We start from the raw sequence: 17,500 nt of genomic DNA on the forward strand, positions 1-17,500 counted from the left end.
ACACACACACACACACACACAGAGTGATGCATTGTTCCATACACTCAACAGCTTTCATCCACCCACCTCCACACACACACACACACACACACACACACACACACACACACACACACACACACACACACACACACACACACAAGTGATGCACTATTCCATATATTGGAAAGTGCAAAGTGATGCACTAGTCCATCCCCATGTTGGGTGTTGTGGTGGCCCTGCTAGACAGCGTCCACATGCTCTGTCTTCTCAGAAAAGCACAACGCCACACGGAAAGCTGAAAAACATGTTGTTCTTTTTTCACTGCACTTCCCAGAGCCTCCTCTGGCATTTCTCCCCTCGTTTGCCCCCCCCTCTCTCTCTCTCCCTCCCTCTCTCCCTCTCTTTTGAGATATAAGATGAGGTTTTATCTGAAAAGGTAACACACAGCTTTTCGTTTGGTCCCCCCCCCTCTCTCTCTCTCACTCTCTCTCCCCCCCTCCCTCCCTCCGTCCCTCTCTCTCTTTTGAGACAGAAGATGAGGTTTTTATCCGAAAAGGGAACACGCACAGCTTTTTCCGAGAGATCTCCGTGCGGCTCGTTTTTCCCCGCCTCAAAAGGGATTCCGGTGCTAACCCAGCACGCAGCAGACGGCAGGAGAGGAGGTGGGGGATCCCCCCAAGGCGTCATTTAGCAGACCGCTGGTGTTTTATGGCGGTGTAAATTTCCGAGCTGCCCGGGCACTCTCCTCGAGTGCTCTCCGACGGCACGGGAAAAAAAGCGTCTCCCCACGCGCGCCCGCTTCGCCGAGCGCTGTCCGTCACTGCCTGCGTTTTATGCCGGCTGCCCCCCCCCCCCCCCCCCCCCCAAACGTTCCCCCGCCGCTCTTAACCGAGACGGATGGGTCGGCGCTGGAGGCCGAGCGTGATCCCGCCGCGGCTCTCACCCCTCGCCACGTCCGCCTCCCTAATCTCGGCCTAAATCTGACTGAGCCAGGTTCTTTGTTTGTTTGGGTTTTATTTATTTATTTTTTGTTTATTGTTGTTGTTGTTTTTGTTTGTTTGTTTATTTGTGTTGGTGGATGGGGGCTTGGAAGAAGAGTCCAACGAAAAGCACAGATCACAGTCGAGTCTAACCGATGCATTTTTGGTCTGTGTGTTTGTTTGTGTGTTTGTTTGTTTGTTTGTTAGTTTGTTTAGGGGCAAGAAAGAGAGGCCCAGCGAAAAGTAGTCAAAAATCGAGTCTAAATCGAGTCTAAAAATCTAACTGATGCATGTTTGTGTTTTTGTTTGTTTGTTTGTTTGTTTGTTTGTTTAGGTGCTGGGAAGAGGGGCCCAGCGAAAGCCACAGCCACAACACCCAAGCCCAAGCCCAAGCCCAAAGCAGCAGCTGTGTCCACACCCAAGCGGGGCAGAGCCCGGGTCGTGTCCTCGGAGGAAGACGAGGAGGCACGGGAAAGAGAGGAGGAGGAGGAGGAGGTGGTCCAGTTGCCCAAGAGGAGGAGGAAGAGGGTGAAGAGCAGCGAGGAAGAGGAGGACGAGGAGGAGGAGATGAAGGTAACAGGGCCGCGCAAACAGAGGACGAGTTCTTGTTGAGCTGCGTATGATCTTACTTTATGCATCGCACACTGTACAAGTACATGGGGGCTGAGTGTAGTGTATATCGTAAACTACATGTAGGCTGAGAGTAGTGTGTTTCGTAAACTACACAGAAGGTGAGATCTGTGTGTTTCGTAAACTACTTGTAGGCTGGGAGTAGTGTGTTTCGTAAACTACACAGAAGGTGAGATCTGTGTGTTTCGTAAACTACATGTAGGCTGAGCAGAGTAGTGTGTGTGTATTTTGGGAAAGTGGAAGAGAGCTAGTGGAGGAAAGGGAAAGAGAGAGTGTTTGATATGTAAAAATGGCCTTTTCTAAGTGGCTTCTGGCTGTGGGTGAGTTTGGAGAGGGTGAGCATGTGTACACACACACACACACACACACACACACACTCTCACACTCTCACACACATACACACACACACAGAACTCTTCTTCTCACACATGAAAAGGCCTTTTGTTGGAGGAACGTGTTATTTGGGGCTGAGCGCTGTTCTCTCCCGACCTTGAAAAGGAGAAAGAAGCTTCTAGTTGTGCACCTCCTTCGTTCTGATCACCACCTCCGACGTTGGACTGCTGAGGCCTCCCCTACGCAGATGAGCCAAGCCAGCAGAGATGGCTTAAAGGGATTTCCTCTCATTGTAGTGTCCTACGATGAACGCCTCAGGTCTCTTCTACGCACAAGAGCCAAATTAGTGAAGTGCATTTCAGCGTGCGTAGTGGAGAGCGATTCCTTGAAGCAGATTCCTCTAATCGTCAATTTGGTGAAGCGAATATTGGATCACACAAGACGTGTTAGGGCATGTAATGTTATTGTATTCAACGTTTGCCTTACCGTATATGCCTGTTTCCAGTTACGGTTATGGTTATGCTATTTGGCAGATGCCTTTGTCCAAAGCGACATACAAATAAAAACAACACAATCATTGATTTGTCAGTGAACCATTTCAAAAAGATCAAACTACAGTAGGGAGAATAGCAATATAAACATCAAACAATAACAATTCAAGCAATAACCTAATGAAAAAAAAAACAATGAATATAATGAGATATAATGAGATAACCAAATAAACAATAAAGTCATTCAATTAATCATATCCTAACAACAGTTATCATCATTACTAATCTCTACAAGTCGTCTTCTCCTGCTCCTACAACTACAGCTTCTTTGTAAAAGGCTCTAATGTGCATGTTTTTAATTCTGTATGCATTTCACTCGTTAGGCTGCTGCTGGTCCTCCTCGACTCGTCAAACCCGCCAGACAGTCCACACCTGTTCGGGACGAGATGAGCGACGAGTCCGACGGCATGGAGGTTGGCCAGGCGATGGAGGATGAGGAGCAAGACGAAGTCCAAAAGAGGCCGAGAGGACGAGCGCCAGGAGCTACCTCGTCCAGCGTTACGTCCACAGGCAGCACAGATCGCAAACGCAACGACAACGACGACGACGACAACAAGCCGTCGTCTCAGAACGGACACGGTGCGTCGCAGGCTGCAAGCAAAGCTAAGAGCAAGGAGACCACCGCTGGAGGGGCCTCAGTGAAGAAGGCAACGAGAAGGACACCCTGTCCCTACGGAAGCTCCTGCTACAGGTAAACATCTAGAACTTTTCAGCCCTGTCCCCACGGCAACTGCTGCTACAGGTTAACATCTAGAACTCTTCAGCCCTGTCCCCATGGCAACCGCTGCTACAGGTAAACATCTAGAACTCTTTAGTCCTGTCCCTACGGCAACGCTTGCTACAGGTAAACATCTAGAACTCTTCAGCCTTGTCCTCACGGCAACTGCTGCTACAGGTAAACATCTAGAACTCTTCAGCCCTGTCCCCACGGCAACTGCTGCTACAGGTAAACATCTAGAACTCTTCAGCCCTGTCCCCACGGCAACTCCTGCCACAGGTAAACATCTGAGAGTTACTCAGAGTTTACTGCAGGGAGTCTGACAAATAATTTGAGCACAGTGTTTTTTTTTCTTCCAAAGAAAGTATATAAATGCTCTGTATATATATGGATCTGTTAATAACTATTTTTAACGTTGTGTACACCAAATGGAATGCCGAGGTTTCAGATGCCGTTTGCCTCGACAATTTTGCGAAAAGGGTTTTTTCCTCTTGGGAACCAGAAAGTGTTACAGTGCGAACACTATAACGACAAGCTTCCAGTGTCCTTCCAACCACTATGACCTCCAGTGATTGTTTAGAATGTAATAAATGTTAGGGTTTTATCTTATCATGCAAAAGGAAAATCACAGGGGATTTTCCAATATCATGCTCAGTAAGACTCCTCTTCCTTGTTAAAGCCCAAGATCTGTATTTTTCCAGAGGCTGTGTTTGTCATTAGCCATCTCTTTCTCAGAACTCAAAAATTGGCCCCTGCCCTGGTGCGTGTGTGTGTGTGCATGTGTGTGCGTGTGTGTGCGTGTGTGTGTGTGTGTGTGTGTGTGTGTGTGTGTGTGTGAGCGTGTGCGTGTGCGTGTGCGTGTGTTCGTGTGAGCGTGTGTGTGTGTGTGTGCGTGTTCATCCACCTCTATCTATGATATCAAAGGGCAGAACATGTGCAGTTCGTCAGCTTGTGTTTCGTCCTCGGCTGTCTCATTTGTGTCGGTAATAAAGATCTGAGCGATCCGTTTCAAAGCTGAACGATAAGCAGAGGTTACTCATACTCCATCTCAAGGCCTCCTCGGGTTCCTGCCCACCTTCTCCCAGATGTGCAGACAAATTGTGTTTCAAGAAAACGGACGGACTCAGAACCAGTCCTGATCAAATTGATTCAGACTCATAGTAAGGGCAATAAGACCGTATTGTTTTTTCCAGTGGGCCAAAACGGCAACAGATTTTCCTATTTTCCAAAGATGTCCGCTTGCTGATGAACTTAAATAAAAAAATAAATAATAATAATAGTAAAAATTAAACTACACGATGGCTCCGAGAGCGCAGACTTCCACCAAGCGAAAACATAACCGCCTCCTGGATCCAGACGGTGGTCTGGATCACTCCAAAAATGTTATATTTGGCCCAAGCTGTGGCGCAACTGGCTGGGGCACCTGCTCCGTACGCTGGCGACCCGGGTTCGATTCCCGCCCCGTGGTCCTTTCCAGATCCCACCCCTACTCTCTGTCCCATTCACTTCCTGTCATTCTCTAACTGTCCTGTCATTAAAAGCAAAAGCCAAAAATATATACTTTAATTTTTTTTTTTTTTTTTTAATTAGCTTTTACATTTTGTCGTTGAGTCATGTCAGACCTCTCCTGAAAATTTTATTCGAAATCCATCCATAACTTTTTGAGTCATCTTAAGTAGGGTTCAGACCAAAGATTCCCGACGAGACGAGCCGCGACGTTCTAAAACCTTGCGACTGCAACTCAACGTGTTTAATGCTCTGCGACGGCTTGCGACGGCTTGAAACTACGTGCAACTTCTAATTCACATCGCTGCAACTCAGTCTCGTCACTCGGGAATCGTTGGTGTAAATTGGGCTTTATTAACAAACAGACAAACATACAAACAAACCAACCCAGATGAAAACAAAACCTCCTCGGCGGAGATAATTAATCAATTATATAATGATAGACAGTACTTAACACGCCAATAATCCAGTGCTCCTCCGTCCAAAGCTGTCCCAGAGCTGACCACCTGCTTGTCACAGTCCGATGAAGGGGTTCGGTCCACTGGTTCTCCATTTTTTTTTTTTGGCCCATGATCCCACTGCTACATCACAAAACTGTTGTGTCGGTTGTGTTGTTTGTCATTCCACAGCTGTGTTTGGGGGATTCAGATAGCTGCATTTTATGTCGTGGTCCATGCAAAAAGTGCACCAGACCAGTGTTTCTTAACTGGTGGGTTGGAACCTTAAAGCGGGTCGAGGAATCGTTCTGGGTGGGTCTCGGAGCATTGTGGTTAAAACTAAATAAATAAATAATTGCCCATTTAAAATGCTACCTTATCAGATCTAATAATGGATGGCTTGATCGCAAAAAAATATATATGGGTCACGACCTACAGTAATGAACATGGGAAATCGTGGGTCCCAGACCAGTTAAGAAGGACCACTGTAGACTGAACCTGTTGGCATTATGTTTTGACACAGAAATCTTGGTGCATGTATCATTTTTGCCCATAGTAAACTGCAGCTTCAAGTGAAGCGGTCTTGTTTCCAAGTATGTTTGTTGTGTGGGATTCGGGTTAAACCATGTATAGATTTGTTAATCGACCATGCTGTTCTTGCTAAGGAAACCCGACATTGCATCTCAAGCTTCTTGTAGCCCCTATTGAAGTCTGTCCAGGGAGACTTGATTGACTGTTTGCATAGGGGACAAATTGAAAGAAATCAATATGGCCACACAGCAAGGTACTGGGTGATGTACAGAAGGATTTTTTGATCTGCCATGTTGTTATATGACCTTCTACTCAAGGAAGGAGCTGACGTCCTTTTGCATTGGTCCCCGTCACCAAGGCAGGGGCTGAGGTGTGTGTGTGTGTGTGTGTGTGTGTGTGTGTGTGTGTGTGTGTGTGTGTGTGTGTGTGTGTGTGTGTGTGTGTGTGTGTGTGCGCGCTGTGTGCTGTGTGAACCTCCTCTCACGGTCTCATTGAAGCTCGTCATGCGAGAGAGTGACTCGATCGGTATGTTTCGCTCAGACGCCAGGATAATTGAAGGTTTATCCGAGATCAATTTTTGTCCTTGGAGAGACCCTGTCATCTGGTCTGGAGATTTTAATTAAGGGAGGAGGCCACACACACACACACACACACACACACACACACACACACACACACGTACGGTGATCACTCTATCCACCTGTCTACTCGTCTGCTCATCCCTCCATTTTTTTCTTTTTTTTTTTCTTAGTGTTCGGTTGGTTATCCTCTGGTTTCAGTGTAGTTTGAGAAAAACGTTTAGTCACGGCAGTTTTGTGAAAATATACATTTTAAGGATGACTGATACATTTGTGGAACCATACTGCATTTCTGCATGCTATTGTGCAGGAGATGCATATTTATAATGTATGTTGTGTTAACAAGGGACACCGTATACACATCCAAAACTACACTACCCAGCAGCCCTTGCCTTTAATTGTCTTTCCCACCTGTTTCTGCACACTTGCACTGTGCACTGTGACTGAATGCTCATGTAGTTCCATTCCTTGTTGTGCTAATGGTGGGGTTGGGTCCGGTGTCCTCACAGGAAAAACCCAGTCCACTTCCAAGAGAGCAGCCACCCGGGAGACAGCGACTACGAGGAAGGGGACGAGGAAGAGGAGAAGGAAGTGGACGAGGAGGACGACGATCGCCCAGAGTGCCCGTACGGGACCGACTGCTACAGGTGAGCGCGTACCGTAGCGCTGGCAGCACACCTGTTCAGCGTGCAGGCAGTGTGTATGTGGTGGGAAAAAAGAACAGTCTAAAGTAAAGACATCTGATAAAGATCGTACCCAGCGTGGTAGAAAATAAATTTAGTTTAAAAAAAAACCCCACTTGATAATCACTGAAGCACACAAAACAAAATGAGCATAGCAAACAACAATAGCCACGGGTGGAAAAGCAAACGGCCGAGGATTTGTCCCAAGTGATCGAGGGAGATTGTTTTAATTCGGAGACAAATTGGCTTTGGGAAGATTGAACCCTGTGATTAATTCCGGAGCCGTGTTGTCCGTGTTCCGCCCCCAGGTTCCGTGTTCCCCCCCCAGGTTCCGTGGCACAGTCTCTGGTGTAAGAAGGTCTTAAGGTCCAGGGCAGCAAGTCACCTGTCACTGTCGTGCGTGTGTGTGTCATAGGGTGTGTGTGTGTGTGTGTGTGTGTGTGTGCGCGTCGAAGTGGAGGTCAGGGGGCTGTGTGTGTGTGTGTGACGGAGTAGTGCAATTACAAACACGTCCTAGAGGAGCTCTCTCTCGGGAAAGGTTGGCCAACACACACAAGGGTTGTGTGTGTGTGTGTGTGTGTGTGTGTGTGTCTCTGTCTCTTGTGCAATGCTGTGAGGTGTGAATGGAGGGGCTAATCAGTCTAGTCTAGTCCAGACCAGTCTACACACTCACATGGACACACACTCACTGAACACACACTCACATGGACACACACTCACATGGACACACACTCACTGAACACATTCATTACACATTCATTCATTAGATTATATGTGTGTGTGCAGTTATTTTGTGTGTTTGCATCTCCTGGAGTGTGTGTGTGTGTGTGTGTGTGTGTGTGTGTGTGTGTGTGTGTGTGTGTGTGTGTGTGTGTGTGTGTGTGTGTGTGTGTGTGTGTGTGTGTGTGTGTGTGTGTGTGTGTGTGTGTGTGTGTGTGTGTGTGTGTGTGTGTGTGTGTGTGTGTGTGTGTGTGTGTGTGTGTGTGTGTGTGTGTGTGTGTGTGTGTGTGTGTGTGTGTGTGTGTGTGCGTGGGTGTTTCTCCTCGTCACGTCTTAACTCTGTGTAATTGTGTGTTTTGCAGGAAGAATCCACTACATAAGAAGGAATACAAGCACACCAGGCCTCCAGGTCAGTCTCTCTCTCTCTCTTTATCTCTCTCTCTCTCTCTCTCTCTCTCTCTCTCTCTCTCTCTCTCTCTCTCTCTCTCTCACCAGACTTGCCCCTGCACATCCATGTAAGGAAGTCCTCTTGGCTTTATCGGATTTGGATGGCTTTTTATAGGTCACAGGATGGCACACAGGATAATAAACGAACCGCGTACCAGAGACGGTGCCACAAATTATCGATTTTAGATTGTGGATGGGGGTTTCCTGTTCGGGGGTCATGATTTGTTGTGCGATTGTTGCGCTGTGTCGAGATAAGTCGCGTTGTGTTGCCCTGTGCGGTCTTATATTGTGCCGTGTTGTGCTGTCTTTACGTTGTAACGTGATGTTGTGTTGTCTCGTCACGTTGGGCTGTCGCATTTTGTCCCCACGTTGAGTTGTGATGTTCATCACGTTGTATTGTGGTGTTGTGTTGTCTCATCACGTTGGGCTGTCGCATTTTGTCCCCACGTTGGGTTGTGATGTTCATCACGTTGTATTGTGGTGTTGTGTTGTCTCATCACGTTGGGCTGTCGCATTTTGTCCCCACGTTGGGTTGTGATGTTCATCACGTTGTATTGTGGTGTTGTGTTGTCTCATCACGTTGGGCTGTCGCATTTTGTCCCCACGTTGGGTTGTGATGTTCATCACGTTGTATTGTGGTGTTGTGATGTTCATCACGTTGTATTGTGGTGTTGTGTTGTCTGATCACGTTGTATTGTGGTGTTGTGTTGTCTGATCACGTTGTATTGTGGTGTTGTGTTGTCTCATCACGTTGTATTGTGGTGTTGTGTTGTCTCATCACGTTGTATTGTGGTGTTGTGTTGTCTCATCACGTTGTATTGTGGTGTTGTGTTGTCTCATCACGTTGTATTGTGGTGTTGTGTTGTCTCATCACGTTGTACTGTGATGTTGTGTTGTCTCATCACGTTGTATTGTGGTGTTGTGTTGTCTCATCACGTTGTATTGTGTTGTTGTGTTGTCTCATCACGTTGTACTGTGATGTTGTGTTGTCTCATCACGTTGTATTGTGGTGTTGTGTTGTCTCATCACGTTGTATTGTGGTGTTGTGTTGTCTCATCACGTTGTACTGTGGTGTTGTGTGTGAAGGAGGAGGGCTAAAATGATATGTTAACCGGACTGGCAACAGAGGAGGCAGATCAAAGCAAGCAGCCACTATGTCCTGATTAACATCTGGGCCTCATTCACTCACCAGCGCCCCATTGATCCTGTCCTGCACGACACGCTGGCAACACATCACTGCCTGCCGAGAGGAGAGGAGAGAGGAGGAGAGGAGAGAGGAGGATATGAGAGGAGAAGGGAGGAGAGGAGAGAGGAGGATATGAGAGGAGAGGAGAAGAGAATATGAGAGGAGAGGAGAAGAGAGGAGAGGGGAGGAGAAGAGAAGGATATGAGAGGAGAAGGGAGGAGAGGAGAAGAGAATATGAGAGGAGAGGAGAAGAGAGGAGAGGAAAGGAGAAAAGGGGGATATGAGAGGAGAGGAGGATGAAAAGGGGAGGTTTTGGAGAGGAAAAGAAGAAGTTAGTGATAAAGGGCATGTCAGTGATAGTCAGATGGAGGGGAGGGAGGGGAGGGAGGGGAAAGAGAGAGGAGGAGTGCAATTGAATGACAGATTGGCAGGAGGAAGAATGGACTCATTACTCATGCAGGAGTAGGGGAGGAGAGGAGAGAGCAATCAGTAAGCCTGTTTAGTCAGTCTTAACACGTGTTAATCAATCTCAACTGGTGCGGGGACAGACGTGACGTGGCGTGGCATTCCACGAGGAGAGGACGCATCGTGGAGACGGCAGATAGTGACGAGAATCTAAAGAAACCAGCCTCACCTTGAGCTCATGAGACACATGAAGCTGGGACTGACCTACTGTAAAGCAGCTGTGTGTGTGTGTGTGTGTGCGTGTGTGCGTGTGTGTGTGTGTGTGTGTGTGTCTCTGACTGCAACGTGGTGTTTGTTGTTTGATTCGGCACCACCTGTCGAGATGGAGTTATGAGGTTGAATAGAGGGATCGCAGGGTGACTGTGATTCTGCAGGTCATGATGGAACGTGAGGCACACAGGTCAATACAGACATCGATTAGAGCATCGGTTCTCTAAGTGTGGGGCGGACCTTACTAGTGGGGAATAGAGACATGACATTTGGGGTGCCATGAACAGGAGGAATTTTTTTTTTTTTGTGCCTGACTTGAATAATGCCTTTCTTTTTTGACAAGGAAGATCATAAACAAAGTGAAATAGCCACACACAAACCCAGGAGCCATAAACAGACCGACATATGAATCGAAATACAGATCCAGCAGACCGAGATGGGAAAACATGGAACCAATGAAGTTTGAGAGCCACTGCGTTACTAGAGCAAGCAGACAGTGACCGAGCATTCAACCGACTTTAGTTGACATAACATAGAGAGACAGAATTGACCACCAACGTCAAAAGTAAAGCATAAATGAGTTTGAAAACAGAGGAACACAAATTAAGTACAGTACAGTACAGTTCGTAAGCACAAATTCCCCTTTTTGTGGTTTGGTACTTATTTACCGTCACAAGGGTACCCAGTTTCAAAAGAGCCACATTCTTGTTATACACAACAGCGATTTTACACAGTCGTCAGACTCCATTCTCCGTATGGCAACTCGGCGGAGCATGAAAGTGAGTTGGCAGCCGTTATTTCGAGGTAAACAAACGTTTACATTACGTTACATTGCGAGGAGATAACCAGGGTCTCGGAGCACTTCAAAGGAGTCTCAGGAAGGCTGCGTCCTTTCTGTGTGTTCTGCTGTCTAGGCCTCGCGGGTTTGTTTACACAGACAGAAGACGCTGGAAAAGGCGATTTTACTGTAACAAGGGGAGCTACACCAGGCGCGTAACTGAAGCGCTCCGTTCGCGACGCGTATTCTGCAGCAGTTAATAATCACTGTAATCAATGGAGCTAGCTACACCAGACGCGACATTGGCGCGTACCTTAAAAAAATAAAAATAGACCAGTCTTCTAAAATGGATTTTTACGCGTCACGAACGGAACGCCTCAGTTATGTGCCTGGTGTAGCTCCCCAGTAAAGCTGTGGTTTGTCCCAGTACCCCCCCACCCCCCTCACCCCCGCCCCGATGTTTCTGCCCAAAGCAGAACTGACCCCGCTGAGCTGAGCTGTTGGCACCGGCGCTGGCTTACCAGGGAGAGGGGAGAGGCGTGAAATCGGCCGGTTATGCACTTGTCCTACCCCAGGCTCCTGGCATTGCACACAACACACGCACAAAACACACACGCACACACACACACACACACACACACACAAACACACACACATACACACAGACACACACAGACAGACAGACACAGACAGACAGACAGACAGACAGACACACACACACACACACACACACACACACACACACACACAAACACACGTACACACACACACACACACACACACACACACACACACACAGACACACACACACACACACACACACAGACACAGACAGAGAGACAGACACACATACACACACAAACACACGTGTACACACACACACACACACACACACACACACACACACACACACACACACAAATTATAATGCACATACAAAAACGAATGTTTATTCATTCACTTCCACTAAATATTTTAACATGTGAAGTTCCTGTCGGAAAAATGACGTTTTTTTAAAAAAAAAGGAATTGGAAAAGATGGAACGGAGATGTCCCTCCTGCCTCTGCTGTAGGAGGCTGGAGGACCTACCGGGGATGGGCAGTGACTGACCACATACATGCACTGACAGCAGTGTGGGAGTTCTCAAGGTTAAGGGAGGGTGGTGTGTGTGTGCGTGTGTGTGTGTGTGCGTGCGTGCCTGTGGGTTGTATGCACTCATGTTCCTGCTTGTGTGTGTGTGTGTGTGTGTGTGTGTGTGTGTGTGTGTGTGTGTGTGTGTGTGTGTGTGATGGTGGACGTTGTGTTCTCTTGTGAAGCAGACCCATGTTCCATCAACAGGTGAATCATGTGGCCTTTAGGTGGAGATGAACACACTCCTCCTGCCCACCCAGGCCATCAGGGACAGGGACATACACACTTAGGTGGACGCAAGAACATGACCCCTCTCTGTGTGTACGTGTGTGTGTGCTCTTCATGTTCCTGCCCCCATTATACCCCCCCCCCTTCAACCTACACACTCACCCTTGCTGGGGATATCATGGAGGGTACTATGCTCTTACAGTGACCGCCTCTACCCATCTCCACAAGCACACACACACACACACACACACACACACACACACTGTCGAGGCCTTTTTGTGCAGGGTCCACAGGTCGAACTCAATTGGATTGAACTGATTGGAAATGAATTGAATTGGGGGGTAGGACCTTTGGGCACTAAAGATTGAGCTTGTTGATGTGTGTGTGGTGTGTGTGTGCGCATACGTATTCTTACGTATGCTTGTGTGTGTGTGTGTGTGTGTGTGTGTGTGTGTGTGTGTGTGTGTGTGTGTGTGTGTGTGTGTGTGTGTGTGTGTGTGTGTGTGTGTGTGTGTGTGTGTTTCGAAACACTGACGGGCTGCCAGGGAACGTTCTGTTTCGAGTGTATCCTCCACGCCGGATCAGCCCTCAGGATCTATTCGGAGCTGTTCCCAGGTACCTAAAGGATGTCGCAGGTTGTTCGTTAGGAGCAACATGGTGTTCGTGCTCTCAGGGAACATCTTCATTGTGTGCTGCTGAGCAGTCGCGCGGGTCTGGTCGTTAGTCGTGCGGGTCTGGTCGTCAGTCGTGTGTGGAGTCTGGTTGTCAGTCGTGTGTGGGGTCTGGTCGTCAGTCGTGTGTGGGGTCTGGTCGTCAGTCGTGTGTGGTGTCTGGTCGTCTGTCGTGCGGGTCTGGTCGTCAGTCGTGTGTGGGGTCTGGTCGTCAGTCGTGTGTGGGGTCTGGTCGTCAGTCGTGTGTGGGGTCTGGTCGTCTGTCGTGCGGGTCTGGTCGTCAGTCGTGCGGGTCTGGTTGTCAGGCGTGCGGGTCTGGTCGTCAGTCGTGCGGGTTTGGTCGTCAGTTACCTGCTGGCTGGGTCTCTCAGTATTGATCCGCTGCGCTGTGGCGCTCTCGTTAGTTTTGTTCGCTGTCAGTCTAACCTGATCCACATTTTAAAGAATAGTCTGTTCAAAAGCGTGCACACACACACACACACACACACACACACACACACACACACACACACACACACACACACACGCCTTCTCTCTCTCTCACACGCACACACATGCACACACATGCACACACACACACACACACACACACACACACGTACATATTTTCTGAACTGGATGAACCACTTTCAAACTGAAGCTTTGTAACATTGTATTAAAACGCTTTGATGTTATATAGTCTAGCACCCTCCTGATCAGCCCCTTCTGTCAGCTGTTCGTCTCACTCTTTTTATTTATTTTTCTCACTCAGCTGTTTACTCACCCTGTTTCTAGCTGTTTTCTCACTCTCTTGTTTCTAGCTGTTTACTCACCCTGTTTCTAGCTGTTTTCTCACTCTCTTGTTTCTAGCTGTTGTCTCACTCTTGTATCTAGCTGTTGTCTCACTCTCTTGTTTCTAGCTGTTGTCTCACTCTCTTGTTTCTAGCTGTTGTCTCTCTCTTGTTTCTAGCTGTTGTCTCACTCTCTTGTTTCTAGCTGTTTGTCTCACTCTCTGTTTCCCTGTCTCACTCTCTGTTTCCCTGTCTCTCTCCCTGTTTCCCTGTCCCACTCTCGGTCTGCTCGTCTCACTCAGTCTTGTCTCCTGCTGTCAGGCTGTGTGCTAGCTGTCCCGCTCATTATCCATCCGTCTGGCAGTAGAGTCTTGCTTTCAGATTGACAGCTGTCAGTCTAACCAGAACCACATGTGAAACTGGAGGGCATTTTTTGGAGTAATTGCAGAGACAAATTGAAGATATGTCTTCGGTGGTTGGACAAGGGCATAGGGAAAGTGACAATGGTAAACACTGGTGCCATTCAGTGAATTGAAATTGTCTGTAAGAGGTGTTTAATAAGCCCAAGAAGGTTGTAGGTTACAGTGATTTTAGAGTAGCTAAAAGGGGGTGTTGTTTATGACAAATTATGTTATCCCCCTTAGCACTAAATTAGTACCCCACATGATGAACATCAATAAAATGTCAAATTGTGTCACTTTTAGATAAAAGATTTAAAAAAAAAAAAAAAAAAAAAGCAGTGTCCAGTGAAATTTGTAACTACCACTGAGTCATCAAGATTTTCTTTCCCTTTTGTTGCGTGTCTGACTGCATCCTGTGTTGTGTCCACAGCCAGAACTTCTGCCTCCCGACAAGACGACGGAGATGAGGACGAGGACGCGTACGACGACAGCTTCATCGACGACGACAGCGAGGGGGACGTCGCCGAAGACTCGGACTACGTGCCTGAAGATTCCGGCGACAGCGGGAAAGAGGATGTCAAGCGCCTTCAGAAAGAGGCCAAGGCTTTCCTCCGCAGAAAGAAATAGTTCTGGGTGTATTTTATACATACATCTCCTATGAATGATACAACACAGCCATCAAAGGCCTTGTTCAGCAGAGCTAAGTTCAGGGTGCCATTCAGTGAAGTAGGATAGGAAGACTTGGGTTTAAGGATATATATTTATATAAGGATATCCTTTCTTATAGATCGTATCCGACTCTCTAATCGGACTCAAACACCACTCTTATGTTAATGCAGGTTGTTACAACAACAACAATAACAACCGCACCAGTTGGTTTGTAATCCTAGCGATGGAAAGGACTCATTAGGGCTATTGATGGGCTGGAGCGTTCTCAACTACTGATGTCCGTAAAGTGATCTTTAATAGGACTTTTCATTAGCCGCTTAATTGAATCGCTGTATTGTAATTAAACTTGGAAAAGTTCCAACGACAGTTACCCAACAAGGCATTCAGCTCAGGTCTCCCATCATTAGGAGCAAGTGTGTATCAACACCCTTCAACCACACACACACATATATACACACACACACACACACACACACACACACACACACATACACACACACACACACACACACACACTCACACACACACACTGCTCCCTTTGGTGAGTCATATAGCTGTGAAGTATAAAGAACCAGGCACACAAAATGAGCGAGAGAGAGAAAGAAGAAAGAGAGTGGAGAGGAAAGAGGGGGGAAAGAAACACAACAAGAAGAATAAAAGAGAAGCACCTAGTGTTCATGTCAGCCGTGACCTACATATACGAGCCTCAGAGAGGTTCACTCTGTCGGCGTCTGGCACTGTCAACGGAATGCACCCATCCCCTTTCTAGAAGATTCTTTCATGCCTTTCACATCCCGTTCTCAGGAGTGAACCCTGTTCCCCATCCACCTTATTGAGGGGTTTGGGGTGTGTGTCTGTGTGTGTATATATGTATGTTTATTTGGGTTGGGGGGGGGGGGGCGTGTTTGTCCGGCTACACACCAACACACACTGTATTTGTAGGGAGGGAGTTAAAGGAAACAGTCAGTAGTTGGAATGGAACATTGAAACTTTTAATGCAACTATGTGAATTGAAATAGATGTGCCAGTGTAAACCTGGTTGAAGTCCAGCTCTTGTTGGGTTTTTTTTTTTTACGTTTCTGATGGTTTTTGAATGGATGCTGTGTTTTTTTTAATGAAAGTTGATTTTTTTTTAAAATGTCTGGTCTGCTGTTTCTATTGTACAAATACAAAAAAAAAACACTTTCTCACAAACTCATGCTGACATGTTGTCTGTTTTTTGAGTTTCTAGTACTGTTTGTGTACCCTGAAGGCACCATTTGTTTTCTCAAGCTATATCAGCCCTTGTTGAAAGGATACTTGACATCACTTTGTTGCTCGGATCAAACAAAATTGCTAAGCGAAAGACGGATTAGGACTTTTCTGTTGGGGTTTTGATGATGAAAGCAGTTGTGATGTGTTCAGTTTACAGGAACATGTTAATATTCTGTTTTTTCTAGTTGTTGTTGTTGTTTGTTTGATTGTTTTGTTTTGTTTTGTTTCTTTGATAAAATATGTAGCAGGTGGATTGGCATTGAGTGTGCTGCCTGCTTGATGTAGTCCCCCTGTGTCCAGTTAGAGTTACTACACCCCTGGACGCAATATTTTTTTTTAAAAAAGGCCCCTACCATCTTGCGGAAAAAAAATATCACCCTCCCAGACGCCATTAAGTCATCTATTTACTTGTGAGGAAATGGTAAACAACAGCAGACATGCTTTTCTGTCCAAAAAAGTAGCATGTTTTTAATGTAGTCTTGTCTATTCATCATTTTAACTCAAAAGCATGCATTTCATGCTTACACACACACACACACACACAAATAACAACATAACATTATTATGTGTTTTTTATGACATTTTAATGATGTTTCTTTGTTTATCTATTTAACTTTTTCTTTTCTCCTAAACATTCATTTGATGTTTGGTGTTTCTCTGCAGAGGCCTAAACGTGCAGGCCCTGCACCTTAACCGCGGTTTAGTTAACGTTTGGAGTTGGTCCTCCCACTCACGACTTCCTCGGTACTGTAAATCTCCTTCGGGGCGTTGACAGGAGGTTCATAAAGGTTGTAAATATGTAATTGACGCCGAAGCGTCGGCTGCCATTAACGCAGCCCTCCCGTCTTTCTGAGCGGTCAGCAGCGCTGTCCCACGGATTCAATTACACAGTGAACCTTTTACAAGCGCCCGGTCTTAAATCAGACACACGGATGCTGTCTGTCTCTCTCACACACACACACATACACACACACACACACACACACACAGTGAGTGAGCAAGTGTGAGCACAGTGTGAGCAATGCTAAGAGTTTGAAAGAGAAAGATTTAGTCTGCACCTCTGCAACTTCTAACTTCTAGAGTTAGAGGGATAAAGGAATCGAGTGAAAGAGAAAGTACCTGCAACTTCTGACTAGAGAAAGAAATTGAGGGAAAGATAAAGAAAGATGGCAACTTTTGACAGTGAAAGAAAGTGACAGATAGAGACTTCTGTTGAGAAGAGAGGCTCCCCGAAACCTCTGCAGAGACACTTATGGATTGCTCAGGTTGTAGAGTTCCGGAATAGAATCGGTCCAAATGAGGCCAGCATGGAGTGGAATGTTCTAGAATGTCCCGGGGCCCTCATTTAAACCAGAGGTCTGATTTAAACCAAAGAGCCAAAGTCACAAAACCGTGAGCTAAAGCTCTTGAGGGGGAGCATTGAGCTGATCCACCGTTGTTTCTGCTTTGGATCTTGCTGCAGCGTATTAAATTAGCGAATCGATCTTGCCTCATTATTAAATGAGCTGCAGCTAGACTTCAGACTTTGCACTTTGGCTGCCGGTTAAGTAAAGGCCCCCAGTGTCTACTGGCGTCGCTCTCCTTGCATCCCCCTTGCTGTTTAACAGTGGTGTAGTCAAGTCACTATGCCTCGAGGCCAAG

General features: G+C 46.8%; 1 protein-coding gene across 3 annotated transcripts in view; it reads left to right on the forward strand.

Moving 5' to 3' along the window:
• Nucleotides 1-16,230, forward strand: part of aplf (aprataxin and PNKP like factor) — a 42,578-nt gene extending 26,348 nt beyond the window's left edge. For 2 of the 3 annotated variants that reach the window (XM_062540448.1, XM_062540457.1), the window contains exons 7-11: nt 1,297-1,535; nt 2,800-3,167; nt 6,756-6,893; nt 8,012-8,058; nt 14,371-16,230. In XM_062540448.1, the coding sequence (XP_062396432.1) occupies nt 1,297-1,535; nt 2,800-3,167; nt 6,756-6,893; nt 8,012-8,058; nt 14,371-14,597 (1,019 nt within the window). In that variant the 3' untranslated portion in view covers nt 14,598-16,230. Of the gene's footprint in view, nt 1-1,296; nt 1,536-2,799; nt 3,168-6,755; nt 6,894-8,011; nt 8,059-14,366 lie in introns of all 3 variants that reach the window. The other variant, XM_062540468.1, reaches the window with a different exon arrangement.
• Nucleotides 16,231-17,500: the final 1,270 nt, after the last annotated feature.

Source organism: Sardina pilchardus, chromosome 1, assembly GCF_963854185.1.
Source record: "Sardina pilchardus chromosome 1, fSarPil1.1, whole genome shotgun sequence".
Taxonomy (NCBI): Eukaryota; Metazoa; Chordata; class Actinopteri; order Clupeiformes; family Clupeidae; genus Sardina; species Sardina pilchardus.